At 43.6% G+C, this 20,740-nt stretch overlaps 1 protein-coding gene across 3 annotated transcripts in view; it reads right to left on the reverse strand.

Annotated features, from left to right (window-relative positions):
- Daam1 (dishevelled associated activator of morphogenesis 1) overlaps positions 1-20,740 on the reverse strand; it is a 164,601-nt gene that overhangs the window by 61,532 nt on the left and 82,329 nt on the right. For all 3 annotated transcript variants that reach the window (XM_052185688.1, XM_052185687.1, XM_052185689.1), the window contains one exon: positions 15,321-15,410. In XM_052185688.1, the coding sequence (XP_052041648.1) occupies positions 15,321-15,410 (90 nt within the window). The remainder of the gene's footprint in view (positions 1-15,320; positions 15,411-20,740) is intronic.

Consider the following 20,740-nt stretch of genomic DNA (forward strand, 5'->3'; position numbering starts at 1 on the left):
CACATTAGCTCCTTTACACTCTTATATGTAGCCTTAATTCTTCGTATTTACTCTTTTTTGTTGAGAAGACTAAGAGGTTCCCAAAGCTGGGCTCCCTGGACTGTTGGTTCCTTTGGTCTTCACAACGCTTGCCTTCAACAAAATGTAGACTCTATATGAAGCTTGCCAAGGGCAGGCACTCAACTTCAGGAAATCATCTCTCCACTGTCATATTACAAGATGCTAATGTGGTCACGCTACTGCCAGTGTTGGTATATTATTTGACCACTGCCACAATTACACATCAAGTACATCTGTTACCAAAATCCGGTTGGACCCACGCACAGGATGATTACAGAACAGTGGCTTTGCCATCTGCCAGGAAGCCCAGCACTTCCTCGGCTTCAGAACATCAGTCATTCTTCTGAAAAGAGTCAGGATGACTTGTGAAGACAATGACTTTCAGAATGCTACAAAATATTTGCATACTTTCAAGGAAAGCCATACAGAATTATATGGGTGGTTTTTCACCCTAAAGACACCCTAATGGAGTTCCCTCTCTCTGTCCCCTTGTAAAGTTAGTTACAGGTGACTGATCACTATTGAGAAGGGGTTCAGAATCACACCATCTTTGGGAAACAGCACTCACATGAGCTATTAGCCAATTCCCCCTCATCCTAAATCCACAGATATCTATTTGTAACTTCAGGCATTTGCTGGCCTTACTCTTGTCTCTTGGGAACAGCCTAGAGAAAGTCTAATCTTTCCCATGAACAACCACCCAGCAGGTATTTAAGCAATTTGAACAAATGATTATATGTTCTCCCGAATCTTCTCTTTAACAAGCCAAAGCTTCTCTATTGGCTGCACAGCACTGTTTATCTTCCTCGGCTCATATATTAATCACGGTTTCCATAAGTTCATCTGACTTGCATGATGAGAGGACTCCCACAGATCTATTTCCATGAAAGGGCTCTTCTCACATATTTATGTTAACAATGGGCCACTCAGAGTAGTCTCTAAGAAGATTTCTGATCAGAATCTCTCCAAGAGGAAACAGAACAGGCCCCTGCCCTCATGACAGTCCTGGTAACAATGTTTAGTACTAAATAAGAGAGATTGTGTATAAAGTAGAGAACATGACAGTCCTTGCTTTTTGTTTGTTTGTTTGTTTGGATGGGTTTTTTGGATTTGTTTTTTTCGAGACAGGGTTTCTCTGTATAGCCCTGGCTGTCCTGGAACTCACTCTGTAGATCAGGCTGGCCTCGAACTCAGAAATCCTCCTGCCTCTGCCTCCCAGAGTGCTGGGATTACAGGCAGGGGCTGGTGACAGTCCATGTTTTATCAGGATTTTTTTAAACAAAGAGACCATACACTGTACATGAAAGTGGCTTATTATGAAAATGAAGATGCTTTGTCTCTAAAACAAAAATCTTATGTTACCAGAATCAAACATGGGTGACAACTACCATGGCTTAATATTGGCCAAGACACGGTGAGAAGTGTGAGATGCTGTGGGATGTTTTTCTCACTTCTGCGCTGTGCTCTCCTGAACACATGTCTCTTAAAACACCAAGGAATGTCTTCCATCTCCTAGGCACATGAGAACACTTCTTCTCACCCCTTCCCTTTTCTGGTGTCTAGCAAAAAGTCTAGTGGAGTCCAGATAAAAGTTCTTATCTTGCCACAGAGCCTCTGGCTAACTCGTTCTGTATTCCCAAATAAAACACTCTTAAAGATCTCATATCAATCTGAATACACTACCTTTCCTTCCTTCATTCTCTAAGTTTAACAGTCTGTATTAACACCTTTAAGAAGATAAAATGTCTGCATGAACTGCTATCAAAGGTTTTACTGAGCTCATCAGTATGTGAGGAAGTTGGTAAGATGTTTGTCATTTCAAAAAGGAATCTACAGACTGAATATATGCATTCATCATGAAGATGAAATTAATGAAGAGATACACAACCAGTCAAGAGGGCAACAACCCATTGCATCAGTCACAATTTGTACTTCAATGGGTGAAATTCTTTGATATTTTAACAAGTTTTTAACAATCATTCTTTAATATTGTTGAACAGGGCAAAGACAGGCTAGAAAGCACTCGGGACTCTAAGAAGGGATACTAAGCATCTTCCCCATTTAACTACAGTTCAGTAGTTAGAAACATGTAGTTAGTACTTCCTGGTTGAAGAAGATACAACCTGTGAGGGTGAAACATGGAAGCCACTGTGCATGACCTATACTCTGTTGCAGGCTCCTTATGCCCATATTAACCAAAGGCTCAGACTTGCCCAAGATTCTTGCTGGAGAGTCTCCCCTCCACCAGCCATATCACTTCACTCCTATCCATCTTTGCTCCCATGTCAGCCTCTCATGTAAGACCACCATGTTCACTGGAAGGGAGCCCTTGGTCCTCTCTCCTCTTCTAGGACTCAATTCTCCACATATTTGGAAGATGTAAGCCTTCCAGAACTAGGTGTCCAATATAGCCAGGTGCTCAGTGGGTTTGGATCTTCTGAACAAAATAAGAAGGCTGCCCCAGAGTCCAGCTTCTCACAGTATGTTCTGGAGCCAATGTTGGCTACAGTAATACACAGTTGATGTGCTAGATCCTTGGAAGAACAGGGTAGTTTTTAAACTCAAAAGTCTGTGCAGACAGCCAAGCCCTGCAAAAACATTAACATTATATAGCTGAACCTAGGACCTGAGCAGTCAAGCAGAATTCCTCGCTATCTTTTGATGCCAGGGTTGAAGCTGGGCCTTGCACTGCTTGGCAAGCCCCCTACCACTGAGCTACATCTCCAGGCCAGAGTCCCCTTTTATTACATTAATAATCTGTAATGATGAATTAAATCTAAGAAGAAATTCATTCTCCATCTCTCCTTTCTTTTTCTCAGCAGGAGTATATTGAGTTAGGGTGTCCTGAGTAAGGGTGACCCTATTCGGCAATAAGCAAGTGCTTTTTCTTTCCTCATGAGAATCCATGGATACGAGACATGAACCCCTAGTGGATCATCCACTTGGGTTCCTAAAGCTGAGAGCTAGGAGAGCCAAGATGTTCAAAGATGGTCACCAAGACAGTTCAGTGGTTAAGAGTGCTTCCTGCTATCTCAAGGGACCTGAGTTTGGTTCTCAGTATCCATGTCAGGCTGATCACATGTGGTATACACACATACACACACACACACACGCACACACACACACACACCTCTGCTATCAAGAGTACCTATTGCATATCAATTCTCTCCAATAATCCCATGTAAATTAGCTCCATGTTTTCAAGAAGCTCCACTGTTTATGAACACCTCTTCTAAGTTCAAAACCCTAACTGGAATCTTACTTGAAACCCAATGGGAAGAAATTCTTGAAGCTTCCATGAGAGCATAAGACGGTACACTGATCTTTTCCATACACCCTGGCCTTTAATTACTCTGGGAAACCTCATGAGAAAGTCACACTGCTATTACTTTTTAGCTAACTAGAAAAGCAATAAGACTCCTTCCCCCCAAGAGGTCTATCACTGTGAGCAGCAACAACACAAAGCAAGGTGCCTATATTTTGCAAACGGCTCAAGTGGGTTCTGCGGGTTTCTGAACTAGCCCCAGCTGACTGCTCCAAGTGGAGTGCGTATGAGTCTCAAGCCGCTGAAATCAGTGGGGAAACATTTCAGGCTGGCAGAGCTAACAAAACAGCTCCAATCCTTACCTAAAACCAAGAGCAGAGACTTTACAGTCTATTTCCCAGACTGTGAGACATAGCTTTATTTATTTTCACAGGTCATTTCTTTGGCAAAGCACTTCAGCGCGTAGACTACAGCTGAAGCCTGAAAGGCTCCATAGGTTCAAGTTCAACATCTGAACTTAATTTTGGATGACAATCCCCTCTCATTTTCATGACAAAGGAAAACAAACATTGTGGGAACATTATTTTCAGAAGTGATGCGGGTCTGTATTCCCATATGACACTATGGTGTACAATAATACAGCACAAATGACTTCAGTAAGTTTGTGAAAGTCGGTGTCGGCCCCTATGTCACCGTGGAGTGCTACGGACCCAGGCAGGACATGGTCTAGTTGGAAGTCAGCATGCTTGGGCACTGAGCCTTGTGCAGCCTGGAAGTCCAGGCAGAGGTGTCTCTGACTTACTGCTACTTGACCAGCTTTCAAGAGGCTGTCAAGCAGGATCTGGCATTCCTTAAGTTGCTCTTGGGAAAACACTGTGTTTATGATTTACAACATAAAACATGCACTAAAAGGAGAGGACCTGTTGAATTGTAACTGGCAGGTGGAATCTTTCAGTGCAGTCCCTTAAGAGATCCAGTACTATTTCCCCAAATCTCTAGGCTCTTACAGAGGGAGGAGTTTGGGAACTTTTAATTAAAGTGACAAAACCTAATTCATGGTGTCTTAGTCAGGGTTTCTATTCCTTCACAAACATCATGACCAAGAAGCAAGTTTCTGCTTATACTTCCACACAGCTCTTCATCACCAAAGAAAGTCAGGACTGGAACTCAAGCAGATCAGGAAGCAGGAGCTGATGCAGAGGCCATGGAGGGATGTTTCTTACTGGCTTGCTCAGCCTGTTCTATAGAACCCAAGACTACCAGCCCAGTGATGGCACCACCCACAAGGGGCCCTCCCCCTTGATCACTAATTGAGAAAATGCCCCACAGTTGGATCTCATGGAGGCACTTCCCCAACTGAAACTCCTTTCTCTGTGATAACTCCAGCCTGTGTCAAGTTGACACACAAAACCAGCCAATACACACTGGGAAGCACAAGACCTCTTCCTACCTTCCAGAGAAAGGACTCAACAGCAGCAGGTGTGCCTGACCCCTGGGCCAAACAAAAGAAGTACAATGGAAAGAGCTTTCCTTTTCCTTTATCTTCCTAAGGGGCCACTTCCTTGCATTGATGTCGCTCATGCATCTAGTTCCTGGACCTGGTGAGTCAGGCAGGCTTTGAGCAGTCTGTCTTGGAATGATGGGGGGGCAGGGCATTAAGAGTCTGTAGACAACCTGGGAGAGGCCAAGTGAAAAGCATGGAGTATCCTATCTAAATCTGATTAGTGGAGGCTGGAAAAGCTCATAGGTTAGAAATGGTTACATATGCCAAGTTCCCACAACATTCATTCCAGATACTACCAATCAATTTCTTCTCTATTTCTTTTTTTTTTTAAATATTTTTTATTCGATATATTTTTTATTTACATTTCAAATGATTTCCCCTTTTCTGGCCCCCCACTCCCTGAAAGCCACATAAGCCCTCTTCCTTCCCCCTGTTCTCCCATCCCCCCTTCCCACTTCCTTGTTCTGGTTTTGCCTTATACTGCTACACTGAGACTTTCCAGAACCAGGCCATTCCTCTGTTCTTCTTGTACATCATTTGATGTGTGGATTATGTTTTGGATATTCCAATTTTCTAGGCTAATATCCACTTATTAGTGAGTGCATACCATGATTAATCTTTTGAGACTGGGTTACCTCACTTAGTATGATGTTCTCCAGCTCTATCCATTTGTCTAAGAATTTCATGAATTCATTGTTTCTAATGGTTGAATAGTACTCCATTGTGTATATATACCACATTTTTTGCATCCATTCTTCCGTTAAACAAAGGATTTTCACCGGAAGAACTTCGGATGGCTGAGAAGCATCTTAAAAAATGCTCAACTTCATTAGTCATTAGGGAAATGCAAATCAAAACAACCCTGAGATTTCACCTTACACCAGTCAGAATGGCTAAGATTAAAAACTCAGGAGACAGCAAGTATTGGCAAGGATGTGGAGAAAGAGGAACACTCCTCCACTGCTAGTGGGGTTGCAAATTGGTACAACCATTCTGGAAATCAGTCTGGCAGTTCCTCAGAAAACTGGGCATGTCACTTCCGGAAGATCCTGCTATACCACTCCTGGGCATATACCCAGACGATTCCCCAGCAGGTAATAAGGATACGTGTTCCACTATGTTCATAGCAGCCCTATTTATAATAGCCAGAACTTGGAAAGAACACAGGTATTCCTCTCTATTTCTTATTGAGACCGTTAATCTTTACTGAATCCTTCTCCAAGTGCTTCAGTCTTCTATTTCAATTATTCAGCATTAGCAATCAAGATACACTTCCCCACCCCTTACACTTGACCTTGTTTGTTAGCCATTCACCTACAGTATTAAGTATTAATACTGTATAGAGTATACAGTATTGAAGAATACCAGGAAAGGGTGTGCATTGATCTGGCATCTCTCATATGCTGCATGTGCCTTGGGGGATTGTCAGCGTGGTAACCAGAACTGACCGATACTTGTGGCTTCTCAGATAGAAGACACAGTGGTGTCCCTTTCTGTAAAGCTACAGCTGTCACTAAGACCATTTGTTCATATTTCCCACCCGTACATATTCTGGGTTCTACAGGTTACTCTAGCAGTTTGTTCTAAAGCCTAGTGAAATTCCATACCTGCAATCTGCAAAACATTAGAAATGAAAATGAAGTATGCACATGTACTTCAATGTCCCCAAATGCCCAGAAGTCACACTTTGAATGCTGTTCCTCGACAGCCCTGCCTTTAGGCAGACTATGGTACAGAGAAAGGAATCCATGGCACAGTCAGGGAGTCCAGCCTCTGCAATTGACACACTGTCCACTCTGACTGGTACCAGTGCTCTCACAGGAACCTGCTTGAGAGTTAATGATCTGGAGTACAAAGATAGCTGTTGTGTAGCAGCTGAGAATAACCGCTCTCTCGGGTTCCATGCAAACTCAACCTTCCAGTGGTGGGAGCGGAGGCGTGAGCAATCTTTCCTTTGCAGGGCCATGAGACAACAGGTGCGTGGGAAGGCTAGGCAGCTGCTTCTCTAGCCCACGTCTAGAAGCAGAGAACATCCCAGGAAGCCCACATAACTTTTCCTCAGCGGCAAGTCCCTTAGTTATTTCTGTTATTGTTAACAAATCAGGACTCCCATCCTCTTCCAGATGGTGCCCTCTACCTATGGGGAAAGTGTGACCCAGAGGAAAGCACTGCTACTTGCCGAAGAAATGTATCGGGAAGCACAATGGAGACAGAGAATCCACAAAGGAGCTGGAGCAAGAACAAAGTATCTATAGACTGTACAATCAACAACCTCCAAACCTGAGGTCAAGTTGTCAAAGCAAGAAGCTTAGCATTTAGGCATAGGAGACAGACAAGTTAACCTCCTCAATTTCTTTCCCCTCCCTTCCTAAGACAAGTACTCGGGCATCTCAGTCTGGTCCCAGATTCACTACTTAGCTGAGGATGACCTTGAACTTCTTGACTTGGACCTCTTCTTAGGCAACCTTAACCCATCTTCCCAACCCCCACCTCCATTCCCCTATCCTAGAAAGTCACTATATTGATGTTGAACTTAAGTGAATACACCCTGCAACATAGTACATAACATAAAACACTCCAGCCCTGGACTCTGGTATGCATCCACCTTCAGAGTTGAGACTATCCATGTGTACATGGTAGTCTCCTGCTTCTAGCCCTCAGCACTGGGATTAGAGGTGTACAGCACCACACTCTGTTCATGGGGTGCTAGAGGTTGGACCCAGGGCTTTGTGTATGCCAGGCAAGCATTCTACTACTCTGAGAAACATCCCAGCCCACCCCCCCCCCCATTCTTGAAAATCCAGAAGAGTCAAGGAATAGGAGGAGGAGGGTAGGGAGGAGAAGGAAAAGGAGGGTGGGAAAGATGAAGAGGAGGAGGAGGAAGAACAGTAGGATGGGGAAGAGGAAGAGAAGGAGAAGGAGGAACAGGAGGATGGGGAAGGGGAGGAGGAGGAGAAGGAGGAAGAGGAGGAAAGGCTTTTGAAGCTTTTGTAAAGATATGGTCAAGATAAAGATTCCGGCTTTAGTTGCAGAAGAAAGAGCAGTGTCTGACCAATAGCCGCTGTCTGTGCACATGCTGGCACCAGTGTGCTGGTCACCAACGAGGGACCACAGACCTCAGCAATTTCCTGTGTTTCAAAATGGCATCTATCAGTCAAGAGCTTGCTAAAGATGGAAACACCATTTGCCTGAGTTGGAAACACCTAGGGCACAAGAGGTCTGAAGGGTGGAAGAGAGCAACAACACTGTATAGCTTCTGCTATAGCCAAAGCAAAGAAACAATCCCAAGTCAATTATCCACTTTTACATACTTGTAATATTTCATATTTTGTATAGCTTCATGGGTAATTGAATGGAATGCTTTTGTTTCCCAAACCTTGGATTTTTATTTCCAAGGAGCATTGTCTTTTCTCCTGATTTTAATTGCAATTGGATTGTGGACAGGGGAAAGTAAAGCATTTCAATGACTTCTGCCACAGAAACTTCAGACTTCAGATCAGTGCTGGGCAGACCTGCATTTCCATTCCCTTCCCTTCCCTTAGGCAGTTCTGCCTCTCAGGTGGTTGGTGAGTCACACACTCAATGTGGATGTGCAAATTTGTGACCTGAATAGAAAGCTATCAGACTGTTATTAAATTATCTTTTTTAAAAATTGATTTTTGGAGAATGCAGATTTATCAAAAGCTAGAAAGCCTGCTCTGGTGATGGGGTTGAGAATGTAATAATAACTGTGTGTGCAAATGGGCAAAACATGGTTGCATCATGCCCAGCCAGCACGAAGGCCTGTTTTTGTTAGCTGTGGACAGAATTCTACAGAATGGAGGATTGCATTTTAATGTCAAGACTTTGAACAAAGTCTGTAGCAGGGCAAGGTGCTATAGGTACATCTGGCTCCCACTGACCATGTAAGTTGGTTAGTTACATGTAAGTTACTTACACAATCAGTATACACTCACACACTCACACTCACACACATTCACATACACTCTCATACACTCATACATACTCACATACAGTCACATACACTCACACACTGTGGTCTCAAACCTACCAAGGAGAACTAAGGAGGAGATGAAAAGAGACCCTGAAGCTTCAGGAAGCAAACAATGCCGGGGTTGTCATGACAACAAGCATTATTTGCATTTTAAGTATACACTTTTCCTCCTAATTTTAATAGAATATGCCACACCATTGTTATATTCAAATTGCCTAGACTGACCTGCATAGTTCCTTGTCAGGATCCTGACAGACTATGCACAGGACAGCTACTCGCGCAGGAGCTGGGGCAGTTATCATGGTTCTGTAGTTCTTAGACTCTGTAGCTCACCAGGTGACTTTCTGGGCTGTTGTGGGGCAGCAGCTACTCAGCAACTGTCCTAGAGAGCTTTCCTGTGTCTTTTTCATCATGTTTGGGTCAGACATGAGCATGTTCACCAGTGTCAGTAGGACCCCCACATTAATATCACAAGCAGTGAGGTATATAAAGTTGTCAGTCTGAACTTCACACCCATTGCCTTCCTTCCTGTGCAAGGATGCGTCGCTTTACCACCTGATGCAAAGGCAGAGCCTTGCAGAGAGCTTCCTCAGCTTCGCAAACAGCTTATGAACAGTTCCCTATGACAAATGCAAAAGACTGACTGACAAACCATAGCTTCCTATGGGACCTGTTTCTCTCACTGAAAACTGACTGATTCAAAACTGTTATGTATATTTTTCAAACAAAGTAATTTTGTTTTTAGAATAAAGATAAAGGTATTTCAAAGTAATATAGAGAATAATGAACTATAGAAAAATTAAGAGACATATATGAAAGAAAATATACCAAAATAAATCACCCAGAATCTTTCCTGGAAAGCTGTCTATCCATATGTCTGTCTATATACCCCGACAGACCTGTGATCATTGTAATTCCATAGCTTTAGAGCTTGTTTTTTAACCTTGACATTACGTGCTGAGAGCTTTCTCATGTCATTCAGATGTCCTGATGCACTGGACTCCTATCAGAGACACTGAAGAGAACATCCTCACCACTACTCTCCCTGCTTCTCGGATCACTTCTCGGAAGAGGAATGTTCCAGGTTCTGCAAACACATTTAGACCGAAGAACTGTAGGTATATCTGAGGCCACTCAGGACCTCAGAATTAGGGTCTTATTTAAACTCTTTCTTTTCTGTGCCCTACAGTCTGTCAGCTTCCTGTTCTGTGGGATTTATGACAAGATGATAATTGTTTGGTTTTATTGATATCTGCTTCTCCCAAACCCATTTACTCTAGGAAATCTAATGTTTTTGTCTGATCACCCCTGGAATCTTGCTGATTCTTTCTAGTGCAGACACTGTAGTTTTAGCTAATTATACACCAACCTGGTCTTCACCAATACATTGCTTCCCTGAGTCAAACACCAGGCCCCCAAGCCTGTCATTTCTTACTGCTTTGCAGCTGGGGAGTCTCTACATAGAACATAGACGCAGGACAGACAGTCCTGAAGCCTGCAGAGTCTGGAGATGCTTCTGGATGGATGCTACTGTGCCCCTCATGGACTCTTTAAAGACATGAAAGCAGGGAAGGACAGGCTGGTTATTTCTAACCAGGAGGGCTTTTACCACTTTCTTTAACACTTTCCAGCACAAGTTTCCATCACAGGTTGAAAATTCAATGGCTTGAAAATCAAGTACTTGTTAAGAAGCTCAGAAACTGGGCAAAGGCAGCCAGCTAGCCTGACAGGTTCAATGTCAGGTTGAGGTTATTTTGCTGGTTCCCTTTCACAAATCCTGAGATCTAGCACAGTGGATACTTGAAGAGGCAATGCTCAGTCTACTGCATGGTGAAGCAAATGAACAAAAAGAAAAACAGTATCCCACCCTCTTCAATACTCCACTCCAGCACAACAGCCTGTGGTTAAGGCATGGTACCAGATACAGAACAGTAGCTCATCTGACCTCTGTCTCTGGCTGGTTTGTTTGACAGCTGTGTAGGAAAGGGAAGGCTCTTTTTGTCTTTAATTCCATGACCTCAGCATATGTATCCCCTACATCCTATTTTGATACAATCAGCCCCTCTCTGCACTTCAAACACTGGCTGCCCTAAATTTCCAGGAGCTGAAAGGACAGCAATCCTCCTGCCCTCAAGCAATACAGCTTTCATCACCATGGGCTCCTGCTGAAAGGAGAACTCCAAAGAAGCTGGAGTTTGATTTGATCAGCATAAACAGACCAAAGGGGGGGAAAGCACTAGTCAAATTCTCCTCCCTTACATGGCCTGAAAATGTACCCAGGACCAGATTAGCAATATAGGGAGATCAAAATGGCTGAACCATGGCCAGGATGGAGAAGATCCCAGACTGATTTAACTATGCCAGGTCAAGCTCAAGTGTGCACACAAACACACACACACACACATACATACATACACAGACACACAAACACACACACACAGACACATGCACACCCACACATAAATGCACAAAAGCAGTAGGGGAGGAGGGCAGTGGAAATTCACCTTTCCCAAAGTGGCTCAACGAGACACAGAAATGCAACAGGAAGACTCAACTCATGAGATCTGAGGTTTTAGAGATCAGAAGCAAAGCAGGCAAGATTAGGCATATTTGTGAAAGGCTGAACTCTCCCTTGATAGCTGCAGTCTCTACAGCAAAGAGTATCTACAGCCCAGTTGGCTTTGCAGACTCTGGAAAGAGGCAAAAGCACTGCCTAGATACTCAACACGGAGTAAACGACACTAAGGACAGAAGCTACAGATCATTCCTATGCATGCAGTCACTGTCACCTCTGCAGAACTACTCCCTACTGTTCCCAGGACTTACAACTCTGTGAACAATAAGTAAACACAGCCTGGCCAGATGCCTTTCATGGTCAGATGGTTCATTGTTTTAAAAGCTTCAGTCTAAAATCCAAAGATTGTTAACAGATGCAATTTCTGGCTGGAGACTGGGAAAAGCCTCATTTAAACAAAAGGCTGTGTTGTGATTGGAGCTAAAAAGGGAATTACCTCTAAAGATAAGAACCACAAACATTTCCTATTTAAAATACCCCCAACTCCACCGACAGGACCTTTTTTGGACTGTTCATGCAAGTTTAAGAATTTGACAATGGTGTGTGACACTTGACAATTGCTGTGTGTGCAAACCAGGATGGAGCAGCCAGTGAAGCAAGTGAGAGAGATGTGTTTGGATCTCAGCAAGTCCACTACATCCTAACATCAGTCAACCAGGCAAGGTCCCACTTCATTTCTTTTTAGCATTTCACCCCAGAAATATCTTCACTGCTTGCATTTTGGCGTTGGAAATAAGTTGTCAACCAGAGACTCAAATAGATAAGTTTCCTAAATCACACAGCTGGTAGGCAGAAACAGTTGCTGGGGTCCAAGCTGCTGCTGGGAGGAGAGAGAAGGCAGCTAGCTGAGATCTGCCTGCCCCGGGGCTGTTTTGGCCTTGTTTGCATCCATGACTTCTGTTCACTTTTGCACAGAGAGCACGCTCTTTGTGGTCTGTTTCTGTTGCCTGCCATGAGCCCTTGCCCTATGGCTTTACTTATGGGTGAATGTCTGTGCTGCCCTGGGTTCTAACCTTGAAAAATGGAGCTCTGAGGGAGCCATAGGTGTAGTTTGCCCTCAGCCTTAGAAATGGATGTGATTTGGCTTACTGGTGATAAACCTGGACTGAAAACCCTGTGTTCCAAGGGAAATAATCTGTTTTAAGATAAAGGATGGCCTCCATGGCGCCTGTGCTGAGTCACAAGTGATGAGGTGAACAGCACACGCCTGGTGGTTAGGTTTCTGTCAGTCATTTGTTACATGCCTCCTAGTTTATTGTAGTGTCCAAAAGGCCACAGGCACAATATTATTTTAGCAATGGGAGAAATCCTAGTCAAGATGATCTGGAGTCAAGAGGCTCTAACAGTGCCTGCCTTACAAGCAGAAAGGCTCGCACTTGGATGCCGAGGCAAGGGGGTCCCTAGGCTTGCTGGCCTGACACTTTAGCAGAATTAGCAAGCTCCAGTTTAGAGACAGAGCTCCTCTCAGAAAATGAGATGAAGAGTGATTGAGAAAGACACTAGATGTACACACACACACACACACACACACACACACACACCTGTAGTTAGTTGATCAAGATGTATAAGCCCATGGGAGTCTCTATCTCTAAAGAAATTGGTATCCCAACTGAGCTATGCCATTGCTTCTGGAGAGGAACTAGAAGCACATGTGAAAATCTATGCAGGGTAGCCAGGTTTGAGCAAGAGGAGGCCACATATCACAAAACAGATTCCATAGCCAGTGGCTCCATATTCATATCCATGTTCCCACTAAAGGCCAAGCGCGCGCGCACACCCCCCCCCCCCACACACACACACGAGACCTGCAGAGCGGTCTTATAAGCCTGGACATTGATAAATGAACAGCAGCTGTGAGCCTGAGGTTGTTACTATTTTCTAGTGGTTGCCTTCTGTAACGTAAGGGGCAGGATTTTCCATGATTAACTTTTACTTGCTGTCAAAGATGTAATAAAATATGAGGAACAAGAGAACTTTCCCCCAGTAAGCTGTTTCCAGTTGCATTTCCTTTTCCATCCTCTGGGACATATACTCAGACCCTGATTTGCAATGTTTCATAATTTAGAAGGGAAAAAAAATCCCCACCAAGACTAACCAAACAGAACAGGTCCTCTGTGTACAGTGCAATGGATGGTTCAGTGGGCAAAAGCACTTGCCCTACAGCCTAACAGTCTGAGTTTGATCCTAGGGTCCCACATGGTGGAAGGAGAGAACTGGTGCCTGAAAGATGTCCTCGTTCGGCCGGCCACATGAGTGCCACGGTGTGCACATCAACACAATGAACAAATGATCAATTACTAACAAATAACTGAGGAACAACGATGGCATAACCCATCCGAGCAGGACGGACATATCTTATTTTCATTCTGTTATCTCTTTCTAGTGAGTGAAACATGCTGCTTGACCTTTGAACATAAGTTTTCTGTGATAACCATGTCCAACATGGAAGGGCAGAAGGAGGGCACACTGATGGACCCTGTCCAGGACCTTAGGGTCATAATCTGGGCTGACCTGAAGATGATGCTGAGATGTTAGGGCTGGACAGATCTCTCAGCAAAGGCCACCAAAGAGAGCTTTGACGCCACTTAGCTGTTCTAACCGCACAGGTGGAAAATTAAGGATGCTTTACATTCTGCTTTACATTCTCCACAGTACCAGCGAAGGAAACTGTTATTAGTCTAGTACGAAGTGTGAGAAGAGAGAGCTGCAAGGATCAGTAGAACACAGTGGCTCACAAGCATCTAATGGCAGCTCGAGTATTATGCACTCACTGACTTCTGAGACACGAAGGATTCTCTGTGGTGGGTGGCACACCAGTGACCCAGGTAGAGGTGCTGAGAGACAGCCACATTAACATATGGAGGCTCCAAACTGCATCCGATCATCTAATAGAAGACCTCCTAATACTGTGTTGCTGCCATTTGTTGCTGGGTCCCTAGATCAAGAGTGTGTAATCAGGATGTCTGTTGCATGTTAGAAAGAGCTGGCTCTCTCTCTTAGGTGGTAGCTCTGACCTAGACATTAACCCCATTTAATTCAAATCCTAGGGGTAATAGGGATGGTCTAAGAATCTGGTGCAGCTTTGAAATATGGGAGCATGAACTTTATTCCAGTGCTCCCTGTCCAGTGATGCCCAGTACCATGGATGCAGAGAGAAAGGTTTTAGTAGTTTCCTTGCCCCCAGTGTCATTCCCCCATCTCCTGAGGTGATCACTACCAGCTTTTAATTGTAAGTGACCTCCCAGAATGAAGGTACAGCCATGTTCCTAACAATGAGCCTTGGAGGGATGCAGAACTCCAGAAGTGAGGGCCAGCAGTGGATCAGCGGTGAAACACTTGCCAATTGCAAGCCAGACACCCTGACTTCAGTCCCTCAGCCCAGGGTGGAAGGAGAGACTGGACTCCTGAGAGCTGTGCAGAGTGCCACGCACGTGCTGTGGGATGTACACGGCAGGCAGTGTGCTCACTTCTCTCATTTCTCATTTCCCACTTTGAATGGGAAATGGCTGATGAGCACTTCAGACGATGGGGACAGGGAGGACACTCTAGAGGCAGCAAAATGTTAAGTTTTCTACAGTATAAAAAGAAAGCTATGACACTCATCTTCATCATCTGTGCACGAACCGCTGTGGGAGGAGCAGGGGAGATGCTTCAGCCTTATACAAGCCTATATTCTTTTAGGTCTCAGTTACACAGTTATTAGTAACAGTGACAGGTGCATGGAAGCCGGGGAGCTGCTCATAAAACCACCAGAGAAGTAAGTAGTTCTTTGATGTATGGAGTCGCAAGGCCATAACATGACATGTTCAAACTGGTTTCCACATCACAACGAGCTTTCTGAGTCTGGCTGATGCAATGCAGGAGCAAAAGGAGTCAGAAGTGATATTCTTCTGGTTAACTAGGATCATGGTGAGTATCTTACCTTTTTCTTGCTACAGTATATCTGCCACTTTTTCTCTGCTGGAAGTGCAAACATGGCTTCCCTGTGTTTGTCTGTGAGGTCAAGTTCATCCTGAGAAGAAAAAAAAAGATCAGTATTACAGAGATCAATATTATCCCTACAGAGTACATTGGCAGTGCCATCAAGGAGAAAAGCAATTCACCAACACACACTTCGAAGTGTGTTTTACGACTACTACTGTAGCTTCCCATGGCATAGGGCCAGACACCAGCACTGCAAGGTGGAGAGAGCACAGCACTAAGAGATTTGGGGGAGATGGTTAGGTTGGACCCGAGCTGTTACTGATGCTATGGATAGTCCATGTATGAGCTGCAAAGCTGTTAAGCCACAGGAATTCGGGATTGATCTTATTAAAAATGATGGTTTGCTGCTGACAATCTTCCAGACAGGACAGCGATTATCGAAAATGGACTCTTGGGCTGAGCACTAGGTGACTTATACATGATAGGAATGAAAATGTACCAGACACTCAATACCAACAATAGCACTGACTGCATATAGAGTTCTTATTAAATGCCAAGATCTTTTCTCTAAGTACTCCATAGTCATAATCAAAAAAGGGATTTGAGGATGGACTGCTATACTTTAGATTTTGAATGTTCCCCCAAGGGTCCATGTACTAGAGATCTGTTCCCCAGGATGACACTATTGGAAACTCAGGGAACCCTTTTGAGGTAGAGACTAGAAGAAGCATGACCTTAGGTCAGTGGGGTATACCCTCAAAGGGGACTGAGGGGCCTGTTCATTTCCTCTGTGTCTCCTGGTCATGATGTAAATGGTTTTGCATTGCCAAGTGTTCCCTTATGATACTGCTGCCTTGATTCAGGTCCACAACACTGATGCCAAGGGTCATGATATGGAATCCTCCAAACTGTGGGGGTGACATAAACCTTTTCTTTTTATAGGCTCGTTATCTTAGATGTGTTTTTGTTATAGTGATAAAAACTGACTAAGGCAGCAATAGACATCAAAGTCTAGGCTTGGGTAATAGATTTAGTGCATAGGGGAAACCACAGCCAGTTTAGCTGAAGCATTGAGCTACACAAATCACTGGATGGGAAGTAAAGCTATAACCAGTTTGTAGAAGGCCAAGGAACATCTTTCTCATTATTATTTTATGAGAATGGGTGCTTTGACTGCATGTCTGTCTGTGAATCATGTGCATACCCGGTGTCTACTGGAACTGGAGTTACAGACAGATGTAAGCTGCTGCCTGGGTACTGGGAACTGAACCCAGTAAGAGCAAGCAGCCAATGCTTTTAACCACTGAGCCATTTCTCCAGACCTGGGAACTTTCTATTTTTAAACAAGATGAGCCAATGGAGTTTTGTGTAAGTTCCTGGTATCATCACCATAACCCTCAACTAATATTTCCTAAGGATTTTCTGTACAGACAGACATTTCCTATTTAGTTCTCACAATGAACGAATGTAAAGGGCCACTCATTATCACCTCTCCGCATAATAATAATCTCCACTGTAAGAGTTAAGGGGAACTGAGGGTGAAGATTAGACTCTTCCTCCGGCCTGCACACCCGCTGAACAATGCAGCTAGGTTTATAAACCCAGAGCTGTGCGCCTCCAGGGTCCAGACTCTGTGCTTCTCAGCTCAGTGCTTAGAAACATTAAGCCTACAGGGGTGGAGAGCTTGGGAAGTCAACTTACAGACATTTATAACTAATGAATAGAGCAAAGAGATAATGAATATGGAGCGCTTAGAGGGAAAGTCTTGGCATCCAGTAACTCTATCCATAGTTAATGTGATTATTGGTCTTGAGTGCCTGGTTCATTTTCGTTCCCACAGGGAAGATTATCTAGTTGAGAGCTGTAGATGGCTGGGTGTGGATAAAAGATAAAAGCTATAAATTACAGTTCAATAAGGTTCTGATCTCTAAATGCAAGTTCTCCTCCTGAATGGCTGGTGTGTGTGTGTGTGTGTGTGTGTGTGTGTGTGTGTGTCTGCTGTCAGTCATACTTGGGGACATTCAGGTACAGGTCACTGGCATCTGATCTGACATTTTGCACTCCTATGAGGACTTAGTCATCAAGTCCCATTACACCCTTCTTGAGAAGATTTTCCCTTTGTTTCATTCACCATGGAAACACCCAGACTTACTTATGTCCAATAACCCTGCCCAGGGCTTCTGGCACACCCCCTTGCCCTTCCAGACCTGTCTACTCAGTACACCTAGTTCTCTTCAATTGTTTTTGCTTTCAATCCTGGGTGAGCACCAAAGTCACCAGAGGGCTTCTGACCTCACTGGCCACTAGTGTGTAGGCCATCAGAGGATGTGCAGCGTGGGCATTTCTGTTAGGTTTCCAAGGTATTGCTGATGCTCTGGTCTAGAAACCGTGTGTTAGAGCTACTGCCTTGAAGATTAACCCTGCTATTTCAAGATCCAGTCCAGAATCTTTATGATTTCTATGATGCCTGAAAAATTAATTACACATTCTTCAGCTGGACTTTTGAAGGCTTCCATTTGTAAAACTTTCTCTGCCAGGGTAGCTTTCAATTAACTCTTTGCTTTAATCTCATTAACACCTGTCCCTCCAGAGCCTCCACCAGGCCAGCTTCCTGCCTCTGAATCCCACCAAGTCACTGCTTCCTCTAACTCGTCCTGTTAGCACTGGCAACAACGAGCCATGCAGTAATGCCTGGCACAGCGTGGCAGCTGCACTGCCACTACTTCTCTCACTTGGACACATATCAATGCCAGCTAGTTTTAAGAGTGAGATAAACAGTTAGTAACCACTAACACACACACACACACACACACACCAGAAGAAGCTGGCTAATGAAAAGCCAGAGAAGGAAAGAACTGGCACCAAAAATTTCATTATGAGCAAAGATGTTTAAAATGCTGAAATCTGGCATGCAACTCTCTATATGGGAAGTAATTATCTTCCTTCCTTTTTAAATTTCCTGTGAGTCACACCTGCTGTGAAAAACAGGGGAAACAAGATGAACATAAATCACTTCCAAGCGATCAGCTCAGTTAATCAAACTGCTCAATAGTACCTACCTTTGTTTGGGAAAATGCTTTTGATTTGAAGGAACAGCATTTTTAACAACATACATTTACTACATAACAGCATCATTTTTCCTAAGTATTGGTGTGAAAAAATGTGTGAATCCTAAAATTCACAGCGTGGGTGAAATAGTGTGTGATTTTGCTGAGTTGCAGATATGACCTATTTTAAACTGTGAGAACACAGAGGAGTTGGGGCACACAGTCTAATGCCAAAAGAAAATATTCACAGAATAAAAACAAATTGCTGTAGTGTTCCCACAGAGAGTTTTGATCTACAATAAGAACCTGGAAAAGGATAAATGTATTCTGACAGTAACAGCTAACGACTGTTTAACATTTTCCATGTGTCTGTTAGTAACATTTTATGTAAATTAATTTATTTGAACTCATACAACAAACCCACCAAGTGGGTATTATTACTAACCCATTTTCTAAAAAACTGGGTCATGGAATGATTGAGAACCTTGCCCCAGGCACGAAGCTAGAAAATAGCAGAGAGCTAGAAAAGGGGAAATCATTTGAAATGTAAATAAATTATATCGAATTAAAAAAAATTAAAAAACAAACAAACAAAAAAAAAGAAAATAGCAGAGGTAGGCGGGACTGAAGTGCAAATGGATGTAGAGTCTGTGCTCTCTCAGGGTACTGTCTATTCCACCAGCAGGCAGCTGGGTTCACCTCACAGAAACACACATGAAGAGGCATCTGTCAAGTGTCTGCAAGAAGCAAGAGTCATGTTTTATTGGCAGCTGTTCCAGAGTTGTAGGCTTTTATTGATTATACATCTTGGGCAAGTGACATGGTCCCTGACCAATACCCTCATCTAAAGAAACAATGTGGATGCAATCCTTTAGTCATCTCAGGAATTCATTCATGGAAGCAAAGATGCTTTGTGCTGAGTATCTACTAAATGTCAGGCACTGAGATAGATTTTGGAACAATAAGGGTGTCACCTACTCATGAGGACAGAAGAGAAATCGGATGCCAACTGAAGCATGATCACATGCTAAGCTTGTTGTGGGAAAGTTGGTACAGTGAAGGCTTCCCCAGGTAAATGACGTGGTCAACGGGAACTAAACAGGTAGAAAGCACTGGAGACAGTAAACAGCAGCCACAAAAACCACTCTCAACTTGGTCTTTATCCTTAGAGTCACCAAAGATCAGCGGTAGATTCACAGGCAAGCAAGCAAGATTAAAGCAGAAAATTAAAATGGCCATCTTGCCAAAAGCAGATTCAATGCAATCCCCATCAAAATCCCAACTCAGTTCTTCACAGAGTTAGAAAAAGCAATTCTCAAATTCATCTGGAATAACAAAAAACCCAGGATAGCTAAAACTATTCTCCACAGTAAAAGAACTTCTGGGGGAATTAGTATCCCAGACCTTAAGCAATACTACAGAGCAATAGTGTTAAAAACTGCATGGTATTGGCACGGTGACAGGCAAGTGGACCAATGGAATAGAATTGAAGACCCAGAAACGAATCCACACACCTATGGTCACTTGATCTTCAACAAAGTAGCTGAAAACATCCAGTGGAAAAAAGTTAGCCTTTTCAAATGGTGCTGGTTCAACTGGAGGTCAGCATGCAGGAGAATGAGAATTGATCCATTCTTATCAACTTGTACTAAGCTCAACTCCAAGTGGATCAAGGACCTCCACATAAAACCAGTCACACTGAAACTAATAGAAAAGAAATTGGGGAAAAGCCTTGAGGACATAGGCACAGGGGAAAAGTTCCTGAACAGAACACCAATAGCTTATGCTCTAAGATCAAGAATTGACAAATGGGATCTCATAAAATTACAAAGTTTCTGTAAGGCAAAGGACACTGTCAAAAGGACAAAATGGCAACCAACAAATTGGGAAAAAAATCTTCACCAATCCTACATCTGATAGAGGGCTAATATCCAATATATACAAAGAACTCAAGAAGTTAGACCCCCAGGGAACCAAATAACCCTATTAAAAAATGGGGTACAGACCTAAACAAAGAATTTTCACCTGAAGAAATTCAGATGGCTGAGAAGCACCTTAAGAAATGCTCAACATCATTAGCCATTAGGGAAATGCAAATCAAAACAACCCTGAGATTTCACCTCACACCAGTCAGAATGGCTAAGGTTAAAAACTCAGGAGACAGCAGGTGTTGGTGAGGATGTGGAGAAAGAGGAACACTCCTTCACTGCTGGTGGGATTGTAAGATGGTACAACCACTATGGAAATCAGTCTGGCGGTTCCTAAAAAAACTGGACATGACACTTCTGGAGTACCCTGCTATACCTCTCCTGGGCATATACCCAGAGGATTCCCCAGTATGCAATAAGGATACATGCTCCACTATGTTCAT

Source organism: Apodemus sylvaticus, chromosome 6, assembly GCF_947179515.1.
Source record: "Apodemus sylvaticus chromosome 6, mApoSyl1.1, whole genome shotgun sequence".
Taxonomy (NCBI): Eukaryota; Metazoa; Chordata; class Mammalia; order Rodentia; family Muridae; genus Apodemus; species Apodemus sylvaticus.